Source organism: Pteronotus mesoamericanus, unplaced genomic scaffold, assembly GCF_021234165.1.
Source record: "Pteronotus mesoamericanus isolate MK-2021 breed Mesoamerican mustached bat unplaced genomic scaffold, CSHL_Meso_final contig_20, whole genome shotgun sequence".
In the NCBI taxonomy this organism is placed as follows: domain Eukaryota; kingdom Metazoa; phylum Chordata; class Mammalia; order Chiroptera; family Mormoopidae; genus Pteronotus; species Pteronotus mesoamericanus.
Genome location: NW_026555085.1, coordinates 32,184,326 through 32,207,402, shown reverse-complemented (window position 1 = coordinate 32,207,402; position 23,077 = coordinate 32,184,326). Strand labels below are relative to the sequence as shown.

The 23,077-nt window shown below is 34.9% G+C and overlaps 1 protein-coding gene across 1 annotated transcript in view; it reads left to right on the top strand.

The window, feature by feature from the left end:
• LMBRD1 (LMBR1 domain containing 1) overlaps nucleotides 1-23,077 on the top strand; it is a 110,404-nt gene that overhangs the window by 84,852 nt on the left and 2,475 nt on the right. The window contains exon 14 of the mRNA XM_054569552.1: nucleotides 2,681-2,759. Coding sequence (XP_054425527.1) covers nucleotides 2,681-2,759 — 79 coding nt within the window. The remainder of the gene's footprint in view (nucleotides 1-2,680; nucleotides 2,760-23,077) is intronic.

Genomic DNA, 23,077 nt, shown 5'->3' with positions numbered 1-23,077 from the left:
TCTGATAGATCACTTATCTCTATTTTATTTAGCTCTTTTCCTGCAGTTTTAATCTGCTCTTTCATTTGGTCCATGTTTATTTGTCTCCTCATTTTGGCAGTCTTCATGTGTTTGTTTCTATGTATTAAGTAGAGCTGCTATGACTCCCTGTCTTTGAAGTGTAGTGCATCGCAGTTGGTGTCCTGTAGGATCCAGTGGCACAGCCTTCCCTATCACCCAAGCAGGGTACTTGAGGTCTGCCTTTTTTTGTGTGGACTGAATACCCTCCTCGTGTAGGTGAGCCTGGATTGCTATTGGCAGGTCAATAGAAGGGATTTACCCAGGCCAGTCAGCTGCAAGAACTGGCTGTGACCACTGACCATCAGCCTCTGCCCGTGGAGCACTAGCTGTTTGAGAGAAGAGTGGAGGTGCTTCGACATGGTCTGTCCACTGGGTATGCAGGCTCTGTGGTTTCCCGGGTCATAGAGGCCAATGTCAGCCCCCCCACCAGTGTTTTTCCCCGGCCACCCTGCCTCAGCTATAAAAGCACTCTTAGATGGCTTGTACTTGTGCTGGACTTGAAAATTCCCACATGAAACCAAGCCATGAACCTAGGCTGTCTGCTGCTAGTGCCATGCATGGGGCCACTTAGCAAGTAGTATGGGGGCTGGGCGCTTACTGAGGCTGGCTGTTGCTTGTTTGATAGCATTTAGGAAGTTGTGAAGCAGGAGCCAAGAGGAGCCACTCATATATAAAAGCAGGTTGGGTGGGCCCATAAGTTAGGTGGAAGTCTCTGGGGATCTCCAGGGTGGGGCAAACAGTGTTAGCCAAGTTGATGGAGTCTCAGATATGGCACCAGCCTGGGGTTCTGTGGCTTTGTTGGGGAGGGTTCAGAAAAGGAACATTGGCCTCTGCCTGCCTTCTGTCTGGGAGAAAGCTGTCCTTCATTTTCTCCCTGTGTGCCACTGGTGCTGGAGCGCAGAGGGAGTGAGCCTTTGTAGGTCCATGTGTGGGTTTTTTAAGGGGAACTACTTGGGACTCTAGCACTTTCTTCTATTGACTCAATTCCTTCTGGTTTTTGCAGCCAGAAGTTATAGGGACTTCCTTCCTGGCGCTGGAATCCTGGGCTGGGGCCCCTGGTGTGGGGCTAGGACTCCTTGCTCTCGAATATCCCTCCCAAATTATTATCCACCACGCATGCATGTGGGACCAGCCCATTCTTCATCTCCGCCCCTCCTCCCAGTCTGAATGGATGTGGTGTCTTTAATTCTATAGTTGTTGGACTTCCATTCACACAATTTCTGATGGTTCTGAATGATGGTGGTTCTATATTTTAGTTGTAATTTTGATGTGGTTGTGTAGGAGGCAAGCCGTGCATACCTATGCTGCCATCTTGACTGGAAGTCCTCACTATTTTGATATTTTAAACATAAGGATATTTAAGAGCAGTTTTTAACTTCTGAAGGCTGGCACAAGATACTAGCTTATCAGATTAAATTCAATTTTGCCAAAACTGGTTTTTCATTCCATTTTTGAACAAACTTATATTAGTTTCATTCCAATTCTTTTTTAAATATAACATACTGAATTTTATTAAAATAGTTTTTAAATGGATCCCATGGTGCTGAGCTACTTAGTTTTATCTTAGTAATTTATTAAAACCCATAACATTTCCTTTAAAATAACATTTTAAGAATTTTATTAATGTGGCTCCCCAAAAGTTTTGGTGAGCAAAATATGTATGCTTATAAGTACTATTAATCCCACAGGAGATGCTTTATAAATATTTTATTTGTGGGTAACTGGGCTTTCTTTTAACGTGATGGGTATCCTCTCACCTGTAACACTGATTTCTTGATGTTGATCTTTCAAATGCCAGCAGAGGTTCTTAACTGTAACTGGGTAGCTAGTTTGGGTTTTTTGACAATTTAAAATATTTTGACCATAATCTCATTCAACATTTGTTTAGTTTGTTTCCTTTTCCTAAAATATCTCTTGTTCTGTTTTCTAACAGTTCAAATCAAATCCATGTTTCAGGGTCTAGTTCAGGCTTTTCTTTAATAGTGTCTTCATTATTAATCTAGTCTACCCAGATCACTCCCTTTTTTAGCCTGTGCTTTATTGTCCATTCCTTTTTACTTTAACATGTGATTGGGAAGAAAAAACATCTAACTAGTACATCAAACCCTCAATTAATACCATTCATAATATTGCTAAGTACTGAAAAGTTAGTTCGTTGAAAAATGTTATGTAACAATATGGGTGGAACAGTCATGATGGAGGTACACGAATGACCTGAGTTCAGGAACCACAGTTCTAGAAGGTCACCTGAATCCATGCACCTCACTCTTTTACCTTTTCATTCTCTTCTTGCCTCATCCTAGTTCTCTAGGTCATGCTTTTAAAACAATTCTCTGTGAATGAATAAAGATCGGGCTTTTGCATGAACCAAAGCTATTCTTTTTTTCCACTGTGGAAAAATAAGTAGGCTCTTTCTCTGGGAAGAGGCTCTGTGGTTTAACATAGGGACTTAAAGGTTGTTCCAAAAAAGTCCTCATGTTAAATTTATCTTAAAACTTACCTTTTAGAATGTTTGTTAGATATGTTAATAGAAAACAGAGTATAAAGTTAATGTGATTACTTTTGATTCAAAGTATAATTTTTAATGTAATTACATTTTAACCATATTTTCATCTTTCAGAGCAATATAACTTACAATGACCATAAAGGCAATTCAACCCTTTCTGTGCCAAAGAGATGTGATGCAGATGCCCCTGAAGGTAAAGCAACTCTTCCCAACTGTTTTAGAATTTATAACTCTGTAAGAAAAGAATTGGCTTGCATTTTGCTGTTAATCATTTGATACATTTAGTTTGTGGTGACAAAAGAACTTTTAGCAAGAAGAAAATGATAAGTCTCTGCAATAGAATTTTTTGGTGACGTAATGATTTTAATTAGGGAAAAGACGATTATAAATGAGTTACTTATGAAGTAATGAAGGTAGTTACTACTTACCACATTTACTAATTTAAGAAGTCACCCTTAAACGAATTGTTCTTTTCTTGGAAAACTCAAAAGTGTTGGTGGAATATACAGTTATTAGGACCAAGATCAAAGACCTATGACCTAGAATAACTCTTAATTTTTCCAAGTCTAGTCACTTTGAGTTAATAATAATAATGTTAATGATATAATAGTAACTTTTAAAAACATATAATGGTGTTCCAGGCACTCTAAGTATTTTACGTATATTCCGAGAAAAACTCTGTGATACTGTGCTCTTAAACTTTATGTATTTTTAGAGAATCACTTTTTTCTCCAATTTGTTGTATGTTAAGGTGATTTTTTTCTTTGAATATTATAATATTTTGTCCTGATTATGGATTCCATATTTATCCTTTCAAAATTTGCAAAGTTTTCTCCTGCTCTGCTTTCAAAATGCTTTTATTTCAGGGTAAAGTAACATGTCAAATATAGTATATTTCTTCATAAATCATTCATGGGTATCATTATGAAGAAGATAAATTCTGAATTTTTTTAGCAGGGTCCACTGTAGAATGTGATGGAGTGACAGGAATAGGTACAGAATTCAGGGATAGCCCAGAGGAAGAAGTAATTAACTCTACCTGGAGGAGATTACTGTGGAATGGTAGTCAAAAAGAAAGGCTTCAGAAAACAGATACCATAGTTGTATTTCAAGGTTAAAGAATTAATCTGGTATGTGCATCAAGAGAAGATGTGTAGGCCAAGGAACAAAATACACAGATAAAATGATCTTGAGCTGTATGGGTATATGTCCAAGAAAATTTAAAACATTACTGTTTTGTTTTTGTTTTTTAAATTATGGGCGTAGGGGGTTGGAGAGAGGGAGGAGATGAGATTGCATAGGTAGGTATCATTGCAAAAGATCCTGGAAAGTAACTAAAGAGCCAGTAGTTTTAAACAATAAAGTAGATGTTATGATCTGGTTTATTTTCAGTAACTTAATTATAACAGTTATATAGAGAATGGGTTTGAGAAATTGAGTGAGACCAGAGCATAGAAATCAACTGGGAGGTATTTGCCGGGAGAGTGTTTTATAATAACCCTAAAGAGATGGTGAAAGCCTGAAGTAAACAGTGGTTATGAGGGTGTGAAATGAAGAAATTTATGGGGTTATTTAAACAATTTCTTATTGCATAGAGTAGTGAAAAGGGAAATATAAGGTTCTAGAATGGCTCTCATTATTGAATAATTTGGTAAATTTTGATTTCACTAAGCTTAGATAAAAATTTATACTAAGATCAGAGAAAAATATAAGAAATGATTAGGTGACTTGAGATGTCTCAGGAACATTCAGGTAGAGATTTTATTTATATAGGTAGTTGAATGTATATGTAAAGAATTCTGAGGGTAGAGAGTGAGAAGAGCATGAAGACTGGAAGTCTGAAGAAAATCTAAGGGCAAAGCAGATAAAGAAGGTACAGAGAAAAGAAGTGCGAAATATGTTAATGAGGGAGATAAAAACTAATTGCATTGAATAAAAAGGAATATAAAGTAGTGACTGAGTTTACAGTGGTCTTCATAGAAATTCTTACCAGAGATTGAGAGAGATTGAATGGAAACTATAGAAGGCAAGAACTTTTTTTTTAAAGATCAGGAGAGATTTAGGGGTGGTGGGATAAAAGTAATGGAGTGGGAGTGGTCAAATAAAAATATCAGAGGCTGAATGATGAGCCAATATCCTTCATTTTTAGTGGAAGTGACATTAAGAACATCAAGACAGAATGCTTTTTCAAGATTGCAAGGAAGGAAGCAATGATATGGTCTCAGTGAGGGTGGGCAGGAAGTTGGTTGGCATTTCTGTATGATTATTTCAGTTCCCTGTGAAGAGTTAAGCTTAGGTCATCTACTGAGGGGGCAATGAGGCACAAAACTGAAAAAAGTGGCAAAAGTTTTGGATAGGCCATGAAGATGAATAGAAGAGGGATCTGACTAAATGAAGATAAATTAATGATAGATAAATGTATCAAGGGACAGAGATGAAATTATTAATTTGTATTTTTGTTGAACAGGTCTGTACAGCTGGTATGATTATACTCCATCAGTGCTTAGGTTGTCTGAGGAAAGGTGGTTTTAGGATTGAAGTAGGATGGAAAGCAAAGGACAAGTTTAGAGGTAGAGAATAAAGTGACCAACCAGAGTCCAGGATGTATAGGGAAATAGAGAAGAGGCTCAAACTGGGAGAAAAGAACAAGAGATGGGAAAACAAATATGATAGGGATACCTCTTTTTGCCTGAAGAAATAATAGTAAAATATGTCTAGTATAAATAAATATATTTGCTTTTCTAGTTCTACTTTTTAAAGATTTTAGTCCTAGATTTTTTACTTTAAAATGTGCATACACATACACCACAAATAGGGTTGATAGTTAAAATGTTTTGACTGCTATTTTTAGCTGAGTGCAAATAGAATGAAAAAATTACTGTTGAGTTGATTTGTAATTTTTTTAAATTTTATTTAATTATTTTTAGACAGGGGAAGGGAGGGAGAAAGAGAGGGAGAGAAACATCAATGTGTGGTTGCTCCACACACGCTCCCGCATAGGGACCTGGCCTGCAACCCAGGCATATGCCCTGACTGGGGATCGAACTGCCAATCCTTTGGATCGCAGGCTGGTGCTCAGTCCACTGAGCCACACCAGCCAGGGTTAATTTGTAATTTTTTAAAATAAGAGGGCAGTGATCTTGAAGATCTAAAATAGATTCTGTTTAAGTTCTTGTAGTAGTAGTGAAACCTTAGCCAAAAAAAAAAAAAAAATCAAGATTTCAGAATTACATTGCAGTTCGTAAAATGTACTTTAAAATGCCTTCAACTGAGTGAATTAGTACATTATGGATTAATAAGCTTTAGTCAAGTGATACTTGACAATAACTTTTATGAATCACACTTAGTATTTTTCTTTTTCAGTCTAATCTAATTTACAGTGCTTAAAATGACTTCCTTTGAACTGTTTAATGCTTAATCATTTCAGTTGGCTTATCCTTTGAAAGGTTACTTTGCAGTATAAGAACATACCTTTCAGGTTTGTGGATTTGATTTATATTTTTTAACTTTTTTTCTGTTACTGGTCTAATCTCCAAATTTAATTTTACCTGTGCATACTTGCAAGAGAATGATAGAAATATGATAATAGAATTGGAGTGGCAGGGTAGATTTTTTTAAAGAAAATATTTTAATAAAAATAATGATGGAGAAAAGTGAAGACGTAAATTAAGGTATAAAATTTGTTACGTGGGGTGGAGATGGAGTGGAATATGTGGTGGTGGACTCGTGGCACTATTTATTTAAACACAAACTAGGAAATCCCAGCATGCAGAGAGTAAAAATCAACACTATTATCTGACATTTTGGTGGGAACATTGGATTTGAGTAGATGATGCTATAATATAAGAACCTCAGGCATTGGGTGGCATCCTTGTTATGTGTTGCAAATAACATAATTTTGGAGAATAGTTTTAGATTTAGAAATGGAAATTATAATTTACAGTGGTATACTCAAAATTATTTTTGAAAAACATTAAAGCAGTGATTTCTAAAACTATATATATTGATCTCATCAATTTTAAGTACATTTTAGAGACTTTTTAAGTAATATTGTGTTTATATAATACCTGAGGTGGTCTGGCATTTATTAAATATATCGAAAATATTACTGGAACCCTAGTTTTAAGTGTTTATAATGTTTATCATTCAAAAGAGAAGTATTCATCTAAAATAGTTTAGGTTCTTTGTGTTTAAAATGATATCTTAAAGAATAGAACAATTTAGCAAATTTATAAAGAATGTCTATTATACTATCTCTACAGGGTTCTCTTAAAATAGTATTACTTTATTTTTGACAGGTAATGCATAGTATATATGTGAAAATTGAGTCAACTGGGCAAATTAGAAATTATTTTAAATTTTATATGCTATTATAGCAAAAGGACCTTGTCATTTCTAGTTTTATGTTTTTAATTGCTTCTTAATTTATTGCGTTAATGTGAATAAAATAGTTTTTAAAAGAGTTATTAAAAGTAACGTAAATAGACATAATTATTTGAGTCAAAATAGGAAGACGGAAGGTCATCATTCCTTAATGGGCAAACAAAATAGCCACTGTAAGTACTAGGGTAGATTTTTGGAAGGTACCTGTGCTCACCACTATTCCCCCAATGCTGCGCTTAGGGTAGATTTTTGGAGAGAAAATGTTAGAGGAAACACCTACACCCCCAAACTTCAAAAAGCATACAGCCTAATGGCTTTAGATATGAAAATAAATCATGGTAATAGAAGGAAAAGTAAATTGCAAGCTCTATTAAAATTATAAATGAAATACTATAGGACATAAAAAGGGGAAAGTGATTCTGCCCAGAACATTTTCACCGAGTCCAGAAGCATAAGATAAATCAAAATAAATAACTGAAAAACTGAGGATATCCCAAGCAGAAAAGAAACCTGTATTAACAAGGCATACAGGCATAAGTATATTTGGCAAGTTATTATAACAATCAGTTATGGCAGGAGCATTAAATATTTGGGGAATGCAGTGAGGGATAAAGCAAGGCAATATGTTTCTGAATGATCATTTTTAAAAGTCCATGAACCCAAAGTCTTACTTCTGCCATTCTATTTAATTTATTTACCTTGTCTTGAAGTAAACTTGTATTGTCTTTTAAAATTTTTTTAATTTTTCAGTTACAGTTGACTTATAATTTATATTAGTTTCAGGTGTACAACATAGTGACTAGACATTGTCATAACTTACAAAGTTATCACCCTGATAAGAAACTTCTATTGTCTTATTTGTGTGTTAAAGTAAATGGAAATGAAATGATATGTATATATCAGACTTAATTTTGGGGAGCTTATTCTGATCAAGTATATTTGTTAACATAATATGTATAGATAGCCTTAATAATAATCAAATGATCTATAGCTTAGATTTTAACTTTAGGATAAAATTTTATAAGGACAAGTGGTTATGATGGCTCAAGTTAGCAGATGATGCTTAAATAAAAACTGGTGTGTTAAACTAAAGTATGTGAATTATAAAAATCCAAGCAGACTGAAAACTAAAAAGCTAAATCAGGATTATAATCATATATAGGAAGTACAAAGGAGAAAATTGAGAATTATTTTAGTTAACTAAATATAATGTTAAAGAAAAATTAATAAAGTAAAATATGCATTGATGCCTTACTTTCCAAGTTGAACATTAAATTCTGGAATAAACAAGTCTATGAATGATTCAGTATACATTTCTCTATAAATAAAACTTGTTTGCCAAGCTGTTTTGCTTCTGACAATAAATAAGCAGGTTGACCTGTTTCGGAGAACCTCTAGAACCTATCCTTCTGAAAACATTTATCTAAGATATGTCAGAGATAGAGAATATTTCCCCCTCATTTTGTGTATAAGAATTATAAAAAAGGAACTAAAGGCCATCTAGAGGCAATAATTTGTAAGCAGTTTTAAAAATAGAGTATGAAAATGAGAAAATAGAACTTAAAGAGAGGCCATCTAAATAGCTAATCCCCCTTTTCTCAGATGCAGAAACGAAGGAAAAAAAAGTGCACAGATAGTATGAGACAACTTTAGTGCAAGTGTCCAAATCCCAAGCCTCTTTTTTTCCTACATTTAACATTTTAGTGTTTTCTGTTTTGTTTGCATCATCTGTCCTTTAAATTTTAAAAATAAAATGGTATTACTCCTTTTTTAATGTAATGGAGGTAATCATTTGAAGCCATGAAGGAATGAAACTCACCAATAATATAAAGGCACACTAGAAGTCTGCACGCTAAACTAGGTTACTGGAGGAACGTAAGAGTCTAGAAAGTGAGAGATAAACCATAATACTATAGCATTATAGCATCCAAGAGACTGTGTGTCCAGAAGTCAAGGGTATCAGGGCTTTAAGGACAGATTTAGCAACTAGCAAATCTTAAACCTTTAAGAATGAAGTTTGTTTAATTTTTTATTGTATTTTTTTCCATTACCATTTAGTCCCCTAACACTCCCCTCCTCCCCTGGTAATCACCACACTGTTGTCCATGTCCACGAGTCCTTTTTGCTCAGTCCCTCCATCCCTTAATACCCCTTAGCCATCATCCTGCTCTCCATCTTAAGTCTATTTTGGTCGTTAGTTCAGTTTGTTCAGTAGACTCCATATCTGAGTGAAATCATGTGGTATTTGTCTTTCTCTGACTGGCTTATTTCACCTAGCATAATATTCTCCAGGTCCATCCATGCTGTCACAAAGGGTAAAATTTTCTTCTTTTTATATGGCCGAACAGTATTCCATTGTATCAGTGTCCCATAGTTGTTTTATCCACTCATCTACTGATGGACACTTGGGCTGCTTCCATATCTTGGCAATTCCAAATAGTGCTGCAGTGAACATAGGGGTGCTTGTGTTCTTTCAAATTAGTGTTTTGGGTTTCTTCAGATGTATTCCCAGAAATGAGATTACTAGGCCAAAAGGCAGATCCATTTTTAATTTCCTGAGGTATCTCCATCTGACTTTCCACAGTGGTTGTACCAGTCTGCATTCCCACCAACAGTGCAAAAGTGTTCCTTTTTCTCCACATCCTCGCTAGCACTTGTTGTTTGTTGATTTATTGATGATAGCCATTGTCACAAGTGTGAGATGATAACTCAATATGGTTTTAATTTGTATTTCTCTGGTGATTAGTGATGTTGAGCATCTTTTCACATGACTATTGGCCATCCAAGTGTCCTCTTTGGAAAAGTGTCTGTTCAGGTCCTTTGCCCATTTTCTAACTGAGTTGTTAGTTTTTTTGATGTTGAGTTTTTTAAGTTCTTTATAAATTTTTAATATAACCCCTAATCAGATGTATCACCAATTAATATTCGACAGAAGAAGCAAGCACATACGATGAGCTAAAGATAGTTTATTCAATAAATGGTGTTGGAAAAAATGGACAGATATGTACTGAAAAATGAAACTAGACCACCTTCTTACACCACACACAATAATAAAATCAAAATTGATCAAGGACTTAAATGTTAGACCCAAAACCATAAAAATCATAGGAGAAAACATAGGCAGCAGAATATTGGACATTGCTCATAGGAATATTTTATCGGATATATCTCCTCAGGCAAGGGAAACAAAAGAAAATATAAAGAAATGGGACTGCATCAAACTAAAACATTTTTGCACTGCAACGGAAAACATCAACAAAATAAAAAGATAATCCACAGAATGGGAAGACATATTTGAAGAATGAAGTTTTAGTAGGATAGTATGGACTGTAGTAGTAGAGAATTTAAGTGAAAAGATTTGAAATCCCTTATCTTAATGTAGTGTTTGTCTGGGATTTTTACCGTGCTTTCTAAATAGCCTTTAAGAATTCCACCTGTTAAATGGCCCATAAACTAAAAGCATATAGATATTTTTGAAAATTGGCTATAAATGTAATTGTTAGTATGTGATCATACTAAAATGCATTCAGAAGCTTGCTGTTTGCCTAAGTCTTCTTGAGTATTTTTGCAAAGTGAATGTTTTCTTAATTCTACATATCTATTTCCCTTATTCATGTATTGAGAAAGAACAGAGTTCAAGTTTGAATATTTTTGGTTGAGTCATTCATTGAATATCCAGGTGGGGGTCTTAAGTTGGCAGTTGGGTTGGTTATGGAAATCTGGAGAAGTTTATGCTGGACTGGCCAGGAGTAGACGGGGAAAGTAAAGCTGTGAGATTAGATGAGAAATCATGAAGAGAACAAGTTTAAATGAGGAAGAGTACAAGGATGAATTCTGTGACTGTTCGATGTTACAAGGTAAAAAGAGGAGCAGTCAGCAAAGGGGAACTAAGAAGGAACCAGTGAGATAGGAGGAAACATAGATTAGTGTCTTTTTCTTGTAAGCTTAGAGAAGAATGATTAATTATTTCAAGAGCTGGGGTTTAATAAATAGAAAATGGAAAGACTTTTCCCTGGCTGATATGGCTCAGTGGATTGAGTTCTGGCCTGAAAAACAAAAGGTTGGCCGTTCGGTTCCCGGTCAGGGCACATGCCTGGATTGCAGGCCAGGTCCCCATTTGGGGAAATGCAAGAGGCAACCAATCAATGTATCTCTCACGCATCAATGTTTCTCTCCCTCTCTCTCCCTTCTTTCCACTCTCTCTAAAAATAAATAAATAAAAATCTTTTTTAAAAATGGAGAGACTTTATTCAAAGAGATTATTACAATAGGAAAAGGAGAGACTGTTACAATAGGGAGAACTCTCTGACCATGAGATCTTCAAATGTTTCGGAGATCAGACAGAAAAGGGCTTTTCTTCTCTAGAAATGAGTTAACAAGGGCAGAAAGAACCAGGTACTGGTTATGGAGTCAAAACCAGGGAATGTTTTTTCCTGAGGTCAGCCAGAAGGGCTGTGCAGGAAGGGGCTCAGACTGTGGGTAGGCCAGACTTTAGGGGTCTGGGGAACAAGAGAAATTTAATGAAAATTTAAGTTAAATCAAAATTTCGGTTTAATTGATCAGTCTTTAGACAGATAGTGCATCTTATCTTTCATAAAGCAAACAATGAGAGTTTAGAGGGCCATTGTCTAGCCTTGTTAAAGGTAAACAGCGGGGGCATTTATGAATCTTACCTACATTGTATTGGAAGGGGAGTTCTTTGCAGTAAACATGGCACAGGTGAATATAAATCCTCATTAAGGTAGAGAAATGCACTACCTTAATTCTAGGCTTGAAGGAACTTCCACAAAGGAGCACAAACACAGATATCAGAGTCAAATATTCAAGCACACAAGGAAACAAGGAACCATTAAAGAGAACTAGAAAAAAATAACACAACAGCAGAAAGAGACTTGCAACGATCTGATAGGGAATTATCAACATGGATTATGGAGCAGCTGTGATAAAAGGAGTATGACCAGATCAAAATACTGGCAGGGAACAACAAACTATTAAAGAATGAATGAATGAAATTCTGGCAGATTTATAAATGAACCAAACGCAATATTTAGAAATGAAGATACAATAATTGAAATTAAACTCAGGGAACTACAGATTAAAACCACAATGAGGTGTCTCTACAGATTGTTTATTAGTTATAAGAAGAAGTAGTAGCTATTGTAGATATGTATATACAGATATATATGTACCTATATATAGGTACAGATATATAGATATAGATGTAGATATAGATGACATAGATATAGCTATAGATCAGAGAAACGGGGCAATATCTGCACCAGGTGAACAAAATAACATCACTGAGGGATAGTGCATCCATCATTTGCCTCAGGATATGACATCCTGAAAAGAATGGAGAACATCAGATCATGAAGAAATATCAGACAAACCCAAACCGACCATTGACAAACGTAAAGTATAAAGTAACTGGCCTGTATGCTCAGAAATGTCAATGTCATAAAAGACAGGCTGAGGAATTGTTACAGACTAAAGATATTAAAGAGACATGATATCCAAATGCAATACTTGATCCTGGATTGAATCCTACACTGGAGGATAAAAGTACTATAAAGAGTATACTGGGATAAATGACAGAGTTGGAATATGGACTGTAGAGTAAAATTTTAAAAATATATTATCAATGTTAAATTTTCTAAATTTAATAACTACTCCAGTTATGTAAGAGAACTGTTAAGAGGTTAAGTCATATAATACATGATTCAGAAAACATAAAATGTGTACACATTGAGAGAATGTTAAAGGGGAAAAAAGCTACTGTACACTACCAAATGGCTACTCTTTGGCTAACAGCTGTTTGAAAAACGGACAGTACCAAGTATAGTCCAAGACAAGGAACTACTAAAGATAACTATGCCTAGTTACCACTTTAGGAGTATTTTATATTGTGTTAATTGTATAATTACACATTTTTATATCCTTAAAAATACTTATCTTACATACTTACATATGTGACTTTTCTTAAATTCTATAAATTTAAGTTTGCATCTTCAGTGATTTAATGTGATGTATTTAGTCCTACAAAATGATAACACATTTTGAATATAAAAGTTAGTGAATACAATACTATTTGGTAATTCTCTTAGCAATTTAGATTAAAAGGTGTACATTTTTATGAAAGTGAATTAACCTTTTGTGCTTATTTTTAATTTTTAATTGGCTACAAAATTATTAATCTCTCATATTTTCCTGGCATTTCTGGTGTAAGTTTCTAGCATCGAATAAATCTTGATTTGATTATAGACATATTCAGCCACGTAAAATGAGTCATCCTTTGGTTACATTTACAGAATCTATTCTTTTGAGGCTCTATGCAGAAGAACGGTTTAGACCCACAAAGAACATTAAAAACTTCAGAAATTAAACCTCTCCTTTCAAGGCACATAGTACTTTAAAACTTACTGAGGAATTTTAAAAAAGTTAAAATAAATAATCCACCAATTTAAATGCAAAGATGGTGTTCTGTATTTGGTGATAAAATCCATCTTTCTTAAATAATTGAAGATTTTTATATAAATTTTTCACCTGTATTTTTCAATGATATATCAGTTACTACATTTTATATGAAGCTTTTGCTTTGAAAACTATGAGCTGAAACAAGTGGATTTTCTGGGCAAAGTTGTTTCTTATGGTAGTGTCAGTAACCTAGATTTCCTCTTTCTAGTTATTTTCCAAATTTACTCTAAACTCTAGCATACTGTCCATTCCAGAGCAGCATATTTTAACAACTTCTAATAGGCTATTTAAAGCCTTACACCCTTCCCTAACACTGATCAGTACATTTTAAAGTATTTTAATCCTATAAAATGTAGGGAACTGACACCAACATAATGTTGCTAATGTTCAACAATTCTGGACATAAACATAATTCGTTCACCGTAGGTTAAATAATACCGAGAACAAATGTCATTTAGCTACTTACCTCAGGGAATGCAAAATAGCTCACTTATGAAGATTACTTGCTCAATAAGACTTGTTTCAAGACATCTCATTTCATTTTGTCCTTTGATCCAAATCTTGTATCGTTCGATTCTAACGATTTCCTCACCTTGCAAGATATTGATTAAAGTGGTCCAGCCCTCTAACCTCATAAACCTTATAAATATTCCTTGCCTTTCCCTTTCCCATGTATTTCCTCACTGTAGCCTAAATTAGCTTAGCTTTGCTAGATCAGTGAGGATTTCTAGTGGTGTTTTGCAGAATTGACATTTGACAATAAATAAGCCTAATTGTGCAGCTGAATAAGAGGGAATTTAATAATTCAGTAAAAAATCAGAATCTTAAATTTCTGTCTTATTTTCTAACTGCCAGCCAGTTTATCTGAATGAAAGTGTATGTCCTGTCAACCTCTCAAAACCAAGATCGAACTTTCCTTTCCTCTTCCACTTATCCTTATGTCATAGGGTAGGAGAAGTTCTGTTCCTTTTTTGTGTCTTTAACATTTACTTAGATGAAAATCTTGGAATCATACTCACAGTTTTTTGCTCTTCTAAAAGCTAACCAGTTTCCAAGTCTCATAATGGTTAGATTAGAAAGAGCAAACAAAAAGAAACTGAATAGTTATCCATCAATGAGGATACTTGAAATAATACCACATGCAATGTATGTACGGATAGAGCTTTATGTGTTTTAACATTAATTTACATACACACCCCCCCCAATATTATGGGAGGTGGAAAAGTGTGTTTATTTTTTTAATGCTTTTATGCATAAACAGTCAAAAATTCTGGCTGTACCTCAGGAAAATGAAATTTGAAATAAAGATAAGTACATATTTACTCTGATCATTGTTAATAGCTTTTATAACTAGAAAAAAAACATTGTGAGGCCTTCTTAAGGATGAAAACAGTAAGAGACCAGATAACGGCATGCATCTGCCAAGTAGATATTGATTTGATTTTATTTTTTAAGATTTTATTTATTTACTTCTTACAGAGAGGAGAAGGGAGGGAGAAAGAGAGGGAGAGAAGTATCATGTGCAAGAGATACATCGATTGGTTGCCTCTCTCATGCCCCTAACCAGGGAACCCACAATCCAAGGCATGTGCCCTGACTGGGAATCAGATCTGCAACCTTTTGTTTCACAGGCCAGTGCTCAATCCAGTAAGCCACACCAGCCAGGCAGATACTGATTTTAGAGAGGACTTTTCCTCCTTTCAGTTTGTTGAAAAATAGGAGTGGGAGATAGTTACTGAGACTTTGAAAAAATTAAATTCTTAAATTCTTGATATCATCTTTTTCATAGAATATAGAATATTTCTACTTGAACTTCTGAGGTTCCAAGAAAACTTTATTTAAAAGCCTAAGTAAATAAGCAGTATTGCTTCAGCACTTACATTATCACTAACAAAGGATTTAGGTTAATTTTTTACTCTCCAAACCATACTTTGACCTCTAAGCAAAAAAAAAAAAAAAAGAGAGAGAGAGAGAGAAAGAAAAATGTGTTTTGTAGGAGAGGCTTACGTCTGTTTAAAACTGGTGTTATTAAAGGAGTTACTGTAATAGTTGACACATGATTTTTGATTTTTACAGTTACAAATGTTCTTTTTTTCAAGTTACATGTATTTTTTATTTTTTCCCTTTTAATTGAATTTATTGGGGTGGCACTGGTTAACAAAATCATACAGGTTTCAGTTGCACAAATATGCAGCACATGAACTGCACACTGTATTATGTGTTCACCACCTGGTGAAGTCTCTGCCCATCACCATTTACCCTTCCTCTGCCCCCCCACCTCCTACCCTCCCCCGGCAATCATCACACTGTTATTCGTGTTCATGAGTTTTTCCTCTTTTTCCTTTTCGCTCAATCCCTCTACTCCACACCCAGGCCCCCAATTCCACCCCTAACACTTGTCTGCAATGTTCATTTTAATGAAAGCCAATTTTAACAAGCTAAAAATGAAGGTGGTCAAGGGGTTTCATTAAAAACTAAGCCTTAAGTGTTGAGATTAAAAAGGTACACCGGTGCTTTGTGATAAAGTATTTGTTCATATCTCCTGTGGTGCTGTGTGCCCAAGTGGATATTCCATAAAAATAATTTGAAATAAAAATGGTCCTGGACTCTGACTGTGTACATTTAAAAGACAGGTTTAAATATGGACTATTAATTTAGTATCTCCTACCTCATATTAAGTGAAGCTAATAAATTTTAACTTTCTAGAATTTTGTAACTGGAAGGTCCAGTTCAGGAGAAAATACATTGTCCTTTTCCTCAAACTCAAGAACATGGAGTAGTGGCCTTTAAAAAGAACTGTGTGATCTTTTTGTTCTATAATCTACAAATTATGGATGGGGATGGGAAAGTTAAGGATATTTAGGTTAGTCTGTAAGAGGAGGATAAACCAACTCTGTTAAGATTGTGATCATTTTTGATAGCCTGATTTAGAAAGTTATCCTATTTCTTTGAGGAATACAACATTGAGTAAAGGCTATTACAATGAAGCACCTTTAGACGATATTGACATATCTTAGTAATACTAAGAATCACAGTCTTGAAATTCTGTTAGTCTTGAAATTCTAAGATAAACTTACATCTTAATTTCCAGTAGTCCATATGATCATTCACTTTTACTTATCTACTATTCCTGTGCTTTCTCATTTAACAAATGTTTTTTTGATGTCTACTCTGTCCGGCACCATTCTAGGTACTAATGGTAGAACAGTGAACAAGACAGTCCCCGTGGACTTTATGTAGTAGGAGACAAATAAATATGTCCAGTGGTAAGTGTTAGGGAGAAAAAGAACCAAAGGAGAGTAAGTAACTGTTGCCCACAGAAGGGATGGTTTGACATTTTAAGTAGTGTAGAAAGGAAGTCCCTACTGAGAAGCTGACATTTGAGCAAAACAATCTTATGGAAGTAAGGAGGGAAGGCAGCTGAGGCATTCCAGGCCGAAGTAACGGCAAGCGCAGAGTGGGAGTGTGCTGGAGGGGGCAGAGGAACAGTGAGTGGCCCAGGGAAGAACTTCAGCTTTTACTTGCAGATGGAAAGGATCTAGATGAAGATTGTGAGCAGAAGAATGACATGCTGTGACTTAGGTTCTCAGGGAATCACTTTGACCACTGTGTGATATATAGACAAGTGGTTGGCAAACTTTTTGTGAGCCTAGATAGTAAATATCTCATTTTTTCGTGGGACATGCAGTAGTGTCTCACACCATTCTCCTCTGCCATCGCAACACAAAAGCTGCCATGGACAATACATTATGGATGGCTGTGGTCGTATTCCAGTAAAACCCAGAAAAACAAGTGCTGGGCTAAATTTACCCTTTTGGGTTATAGTTTGCCAACCCCTGAGATAGACTGCAAAAAACCAAGGGCAAAAGTAAGTTGACAGTTAGGAGGCTTTTGCAGTATCCAAGGGAGAGCTTACGGTAGTGGTGGAAGTGGCAAGAAGTCAGATTCTGGGTATATTTTGAAGGTAGAGAGCATAGGTTGTGCTGAGGGGTCTAGGATAGGATGTGAGAGAGATCAAGGGTGATGCCTTGTTTTTAGCATCTTAATTAGAAAACATTGCTTAATATCTTATATCCTGCTTTTGAGACTATCTAGAATAATTGTTTTTAAAATCTATTTGCAGCTATGAAGGTTATACTTTCTTCTCACCCCCCCTTTTAACTTTGAATCTGTTGGCCTTTGTTTTGTTGTTGGTATTCCTTCATAAATTGAGAACTAATAAGATAACCTAATAATTTCTCAGTCCCACCGTTGGTCATTGCACACTTTCTCATTAGGTTTCCATTAGGGCTGAAAGCATGTGTGTAGTTGTCATATGTGGTATGTAGGGTTAGGACATTACCTCATGGTCAAAGACTAAAGCAAAATAAAGATGTTAGCCTGTTAGCTATCTATGGGTAGCCTTATTTTGATAATGTGTGTATGAAAGTGTTTAAAATGCGTAGGGAAGTTGGCACAAACTCTTAGATAATAGACCTTGGAGTATGCTCAGCGACTTCACAGTTTCTTTTACTGTTCTTCAAGGTACAGTTACCTTTGTCCACGCTTTCTCCGCAGTTAAGCACTGTCTGAGGGATTCCCACAGGATCTGTTTCCGCGAGGACCCTCACGTCTCATCTGAATTATATCTCACATGAACTGCTGTACCTTTCAACCAGTGCTCCACTCTGATCCACAGTGCTGTTAGCTTAACTGTTCTGAAGCAGCAGCTATCAAAACATGTATGGAAAGCCAAATTTATTGTCACATAATTTCTAGGTGGGACGTAGTCAGAAAGAGGGCCTCATTGGTACCGGCTGTGATCGCTCGCTGAGACAGCCTCTGATGTGTTATGTCCACTGTCAAGTGAGGCTGCCACGCAGACCGGAAAACTGAGTATTGATCAGAGCATCATTTTTCCTGCTTTTTCCTTTAGATCTAGAAAGTCACTTGGTGTTGAAGTTCTTTGCTAGGTGACATTTTGATTGTGTTGCTAAAAGTTCAACTAAGACAATATAGTGAAGTTAATTAGGTATAAGGTTTCCAAGTTTTCTGGAGTCCACACCAAAGCCAGCTTAGGTAATTTTGTGAAACTTCTCAGCCATTTATTCGTATTTATAGATTCTTGCTTAAGGTTGCTAACTCTTAGAACACTCTCCTCTCCTTTTTTAAATCACATGTAGATTTCTTTCTAAATATAATTCTCAGGTGGTCAGTCTATCCTGTCATTATCTACCGCAAGCAGATATTATCTCAATGTCACTTACAAAGACAACGATACTTAGAAGTTAAATGATTCTTATGGTACGTGAGAATCTCACAGTATATAAGTGGCAGACTCAAGAATGAGGTCTCAACTTTCTGTTTCTAACTTTACTGTTTTCTACCAAACCCCTTGAACTACTGTTATTTTATTTTAAAAAAAGATAAGGCAATAGAAAATAATTGTTTGATATTTGACTATCCTGGGACAATTCAGACTAAGAAATAATAAATCATTAATTTAGAGTTCACTGATACAGTTTGTGATTGTTTCTATAGGTAATGTGCTAATGTCTACCTTTGTAACTCCCTTTTATAAGTTTTTTTAAAAAGACTTTATTTACTTAGAGAGGGATAGGGAGGGAGAAGCGAGGGAGAGAAACATCAGTGTGTGGTTGCCTCTCACACTCTCCCACTGGGCACCTGGCCCGCAACCCAAGCATGTGCCCTAGACAGGGAATCAAACTGGGACCCCTTGGTTCGCAGACCGGCACTCAATCCACTGAGCCACACCCGGCAGGGCCTTTTATAAATTTTATATGGCCAATTATAATACAAGTGTAATTAGGAGCATTTTTTTCTTAAAGAAGCAATACATATTTTAGGATCTTAGAATACTTTAAATTTAAATGTATTCAGAGCCAAACACAAACTATGCTAGTTCTTAAAAAAATCACTATAAAACTCATTCTTTAGTGCAAAAAAATCTGGCAAGTGCTATCTTTATTTGCTTGATACAGTTTCTGTATTTATATTGGGTTATCCAAAAAGTCCATTTCGGTTTTTTTCCATAAAATAAAACACATTTTTCATTCTTACCAATATAATGAAACTATTTCTTTTAGAATCTGTGATTTTTGCTGTTCACCAGTCTTTTCTTTTTACCCAGCTTCTGCAGTGAGACTTAACAAAACATTGATTTAACTGTATGACATTTGTTAAATTTTAAGATAAATATACAGCTTTGATTTTTATTACATATTTCAATATTTTATTTGCCCTCCCTTTTTTATATTTGGATATATATTGCTAGTTTCTCAAATCTTTTTATGTGTATATATTTCATATGCTATAAATTCCTTTGACAATAAAACAATGATTAACCGAGATTTTACTTCCAAATTCCTCTCAGGTCCAACCTTCCTTTCTGTTCTGACAGGTCATGTTTTCACCTGGATTGTCTTCTGATTTGGCGAACCTCTTATACTCAATCTACATTCCACTCACGTAAATTCCCTTTCTTAAAACAATTTGATAAATACTTTCTAATTATGTCACAATATTGTCCAAGTTCATTGGCCAGTATATAGTTAAGATTTATGTCTGTTACAAATATTCAGTAGCAGCAAGACCCTGATCAGAAACCAGAGTTGCATAATCATGGACAAGCATGAGAGATGAAATGGCATTCTAAGTAGTCCAGTCCCTCCTACCAGTTTGTCACTAATGAAACAAAATATTTGTTTTAGAATTAATTTACCTTGGTATGTGAGTTTCTCAAATGCCTTTATATATATATGCATATGTAATATAAGGATTTCTTTTATAAATAAAGCAAAGATATAGAATGTAATTAATTCTAAGTTGCTTCCAAGTGAAGATAAAACAATGGATTAATTATGGCTTAAATCAACACTAAATGCTGTTTTTAAAAATATATTTAAAATAGAAGGTGTATTTATCATACTTACGTTGTCTCGGTGGCAGTCAGAATGCATCAACAATAACAGAAGTACAAGTAGTCTAAAAAGAAAAATGAAATATAGAATACAAAATTTATTAGGTATATTTATAAAGATCGCTGTTACCTGAAAATAATGGTTTATTTGTCCTGTAACATATCTAGTTTGATGATAAATGAGAAGAAATGGAGGAAGTGTGGTAGCAGCATGATTCAAAAGTCTGATTTTATTCATGTCCTCAAGTTGTACTTTCTAGGCTCTTAAAATATTTATTTTTATTTTATATGGCCACCTTGTTACTAGAAGTTTTTTTATCTGAGCCCCTAATTTTAGGTTTTTCATTGTTAACATGTGCTTTTTAATTGGAGCTTTTATATGTTTTGGGAACAACAGTCAGAAGTCTTCTGAGCACTTCTGATTTTACAGCACAATCCCTAGATGAAACATCCAGCAACTTAAATTTACTTTGAAGGTCAAAGTTCAAAATATTCACTTATAATTTTTTTTGCTGACTGTAGAAAGACTTCCTAGATATGTGTGATTCAGGTGAGCAGCTGGAAGATGGCAGATGTTAGGAGGAAAGCCCCCTCCATTTTTCAGTGTGAAATCATTGCTGGACTATAAAATATATGCATGGGGCTTATTAACCAAAATTCTTTGATGGACATGACACTAAATATAAATACATGTACATATAAGGATAGCTATAAAAAACTGTTACATACACACTGTGTGTGTGAATTTGTGGTTTAGTGTCATTTTCAGCAGCAAAGCAGAACACTAACAATGATTTTACCTTTCTATCTTATTTTAGAAGGCTTGTATTAAACCTACAGTCTTTGAAAAGTAAATATATGATAGAAAAACACTGCTAGAAAAAATATTGAGAGCGAGAGAGAGAGAAAGAGAGAGTGAGTGTGTGTGTGTGTGTGTGTGTGTGTGTGTGTGTGTGTGTGTGTGTGGGAAAAGAATTGGTGGGTATAAGCCAATTTAACATTTCACTGAGTGGTTTATCAGACCTCTGGGAAAAATTATTTGATTTTACTTGCTCTGCCATCTCAGTCTCTGTCTTGTAATCCCTGATCTGACCCAGAAATTTTGAATTCATTCAAAGTCTGACTCCCAAAATATCTTTAAGTATGAAAATGAATAATAAAAATTTTATTTTTAAAGTTTATAGGTTGAATGACTTTTTTCAAATAAGTTTATACTCAAACTTGCTCATGTAACACTTAAGCAATGGAAGATACTTTTCTTGATTTTAAAATAATTGTGAACAGGGCATTTTTGCATAAGCCCCAGTCTGTCTTCCTTTTTGAAACATTCACATTGGTTATTTTTATTTAAAGGTATATAACTATTTAGGGGTTTATCTGTTACTAAATTATACATTTGAATTTCAACAAATTCATTTGTATCTGTTTTGACTATAGAGAAAGAAAATTAATGAACATGTACAAAATAGTCATGATACTAATGCCTAAGCAATTATTTTTCATACTGCTATTGGACGTACACTTTTAAAATCTTCAGATCAGTTGTTTTTCTTGCTACCATTTGAGCATCTCTTGAGAGTTTTGTTCTTTAACATGGGTGGTTGTACCTTGAAACGTAAAAAGTAGAAAAGTACTATTAACTGCCACTTTGCGTGAGGATTTTGATATATAGTTGGCCTTATTTGTGTTTTTATATCCATGGATTCAACCATCTGCAGATCAAAAATGTTTTTTAAAAAATCGCAGAAAGTTCTGAAAATCAAAACCTGAATTTGCCATGCACTGTCCACTCTGCTGAATCCATGTGAATCAAGTGAAGTATAGCTATACCCTGCTTAGCCTATGTGCAAATATAGGTTCTGAGAAATACTGTGCCATTTTATACAAGGGATTTGAGCATCCCAGATTTTGGTATCTGCAGAGACCCTGAAATCAATCCTCTGTGTTTACCAAAGGACACTTATACCTCATTTGTTCTTTAGAATGACCCTGCAACAAACTGTGGTGATATCTTCATTTTATTAGACTTGCCGTTCACAGGGCAGAGAAGTGGCCAAATGGTATTTGACACCAAGTCTGTCAGAGTCTGAACTCTTCAAAGGCTTCACTGTGCTGGACATTTTATACTTTTATTTTTGAAACATTTTCAAGTGTCTTGTTTTGACACCCATGGAATCTTGTCAGATTTTAGCGGAAAGAATTAGAAAGTTTATTATTATTTAGCAATATGATTTTTAAATAAAATATCTCTTTTTAAAAATTTGATTTACTTCAATAATCACGGAATATGAATGTCAGACACTCTGATAGGTTCTTTGAAACATGTGGGCTTATCTAATTGAAAAAGTGATTATTTGAAATGACATATTACTATGAAGAAAGTTCTGTAATAGAGGTGAGAGTAACATGTCGTGGAAGCAGAATAAATGAGTACTGAATATCCTGCCATCTGCTAGAGTGAACTCCCAGTGTGTAGTGTAAAGCTATAATCTTGGGTGCTAGTCACTATAAGAGAGAAAGGAAACATTTGTTCAGTCACTGCTGCAAAAAGCCTTTTTGGTTTTTCTTAGGTAGCTTTGAATATTCATTCTAGGCTTTTCTGTTGAGAAAGAGAGCAAAGAATACAAAGGAGGCTCCAGAGGGATACATTAGATCAGCATTAGATCAGTGGTCCTTGCTTATGAGAGGAAGAAGTTGCTTCTCTGTTGAAGTGTTTTGTGCAGTTTGGTATTGAG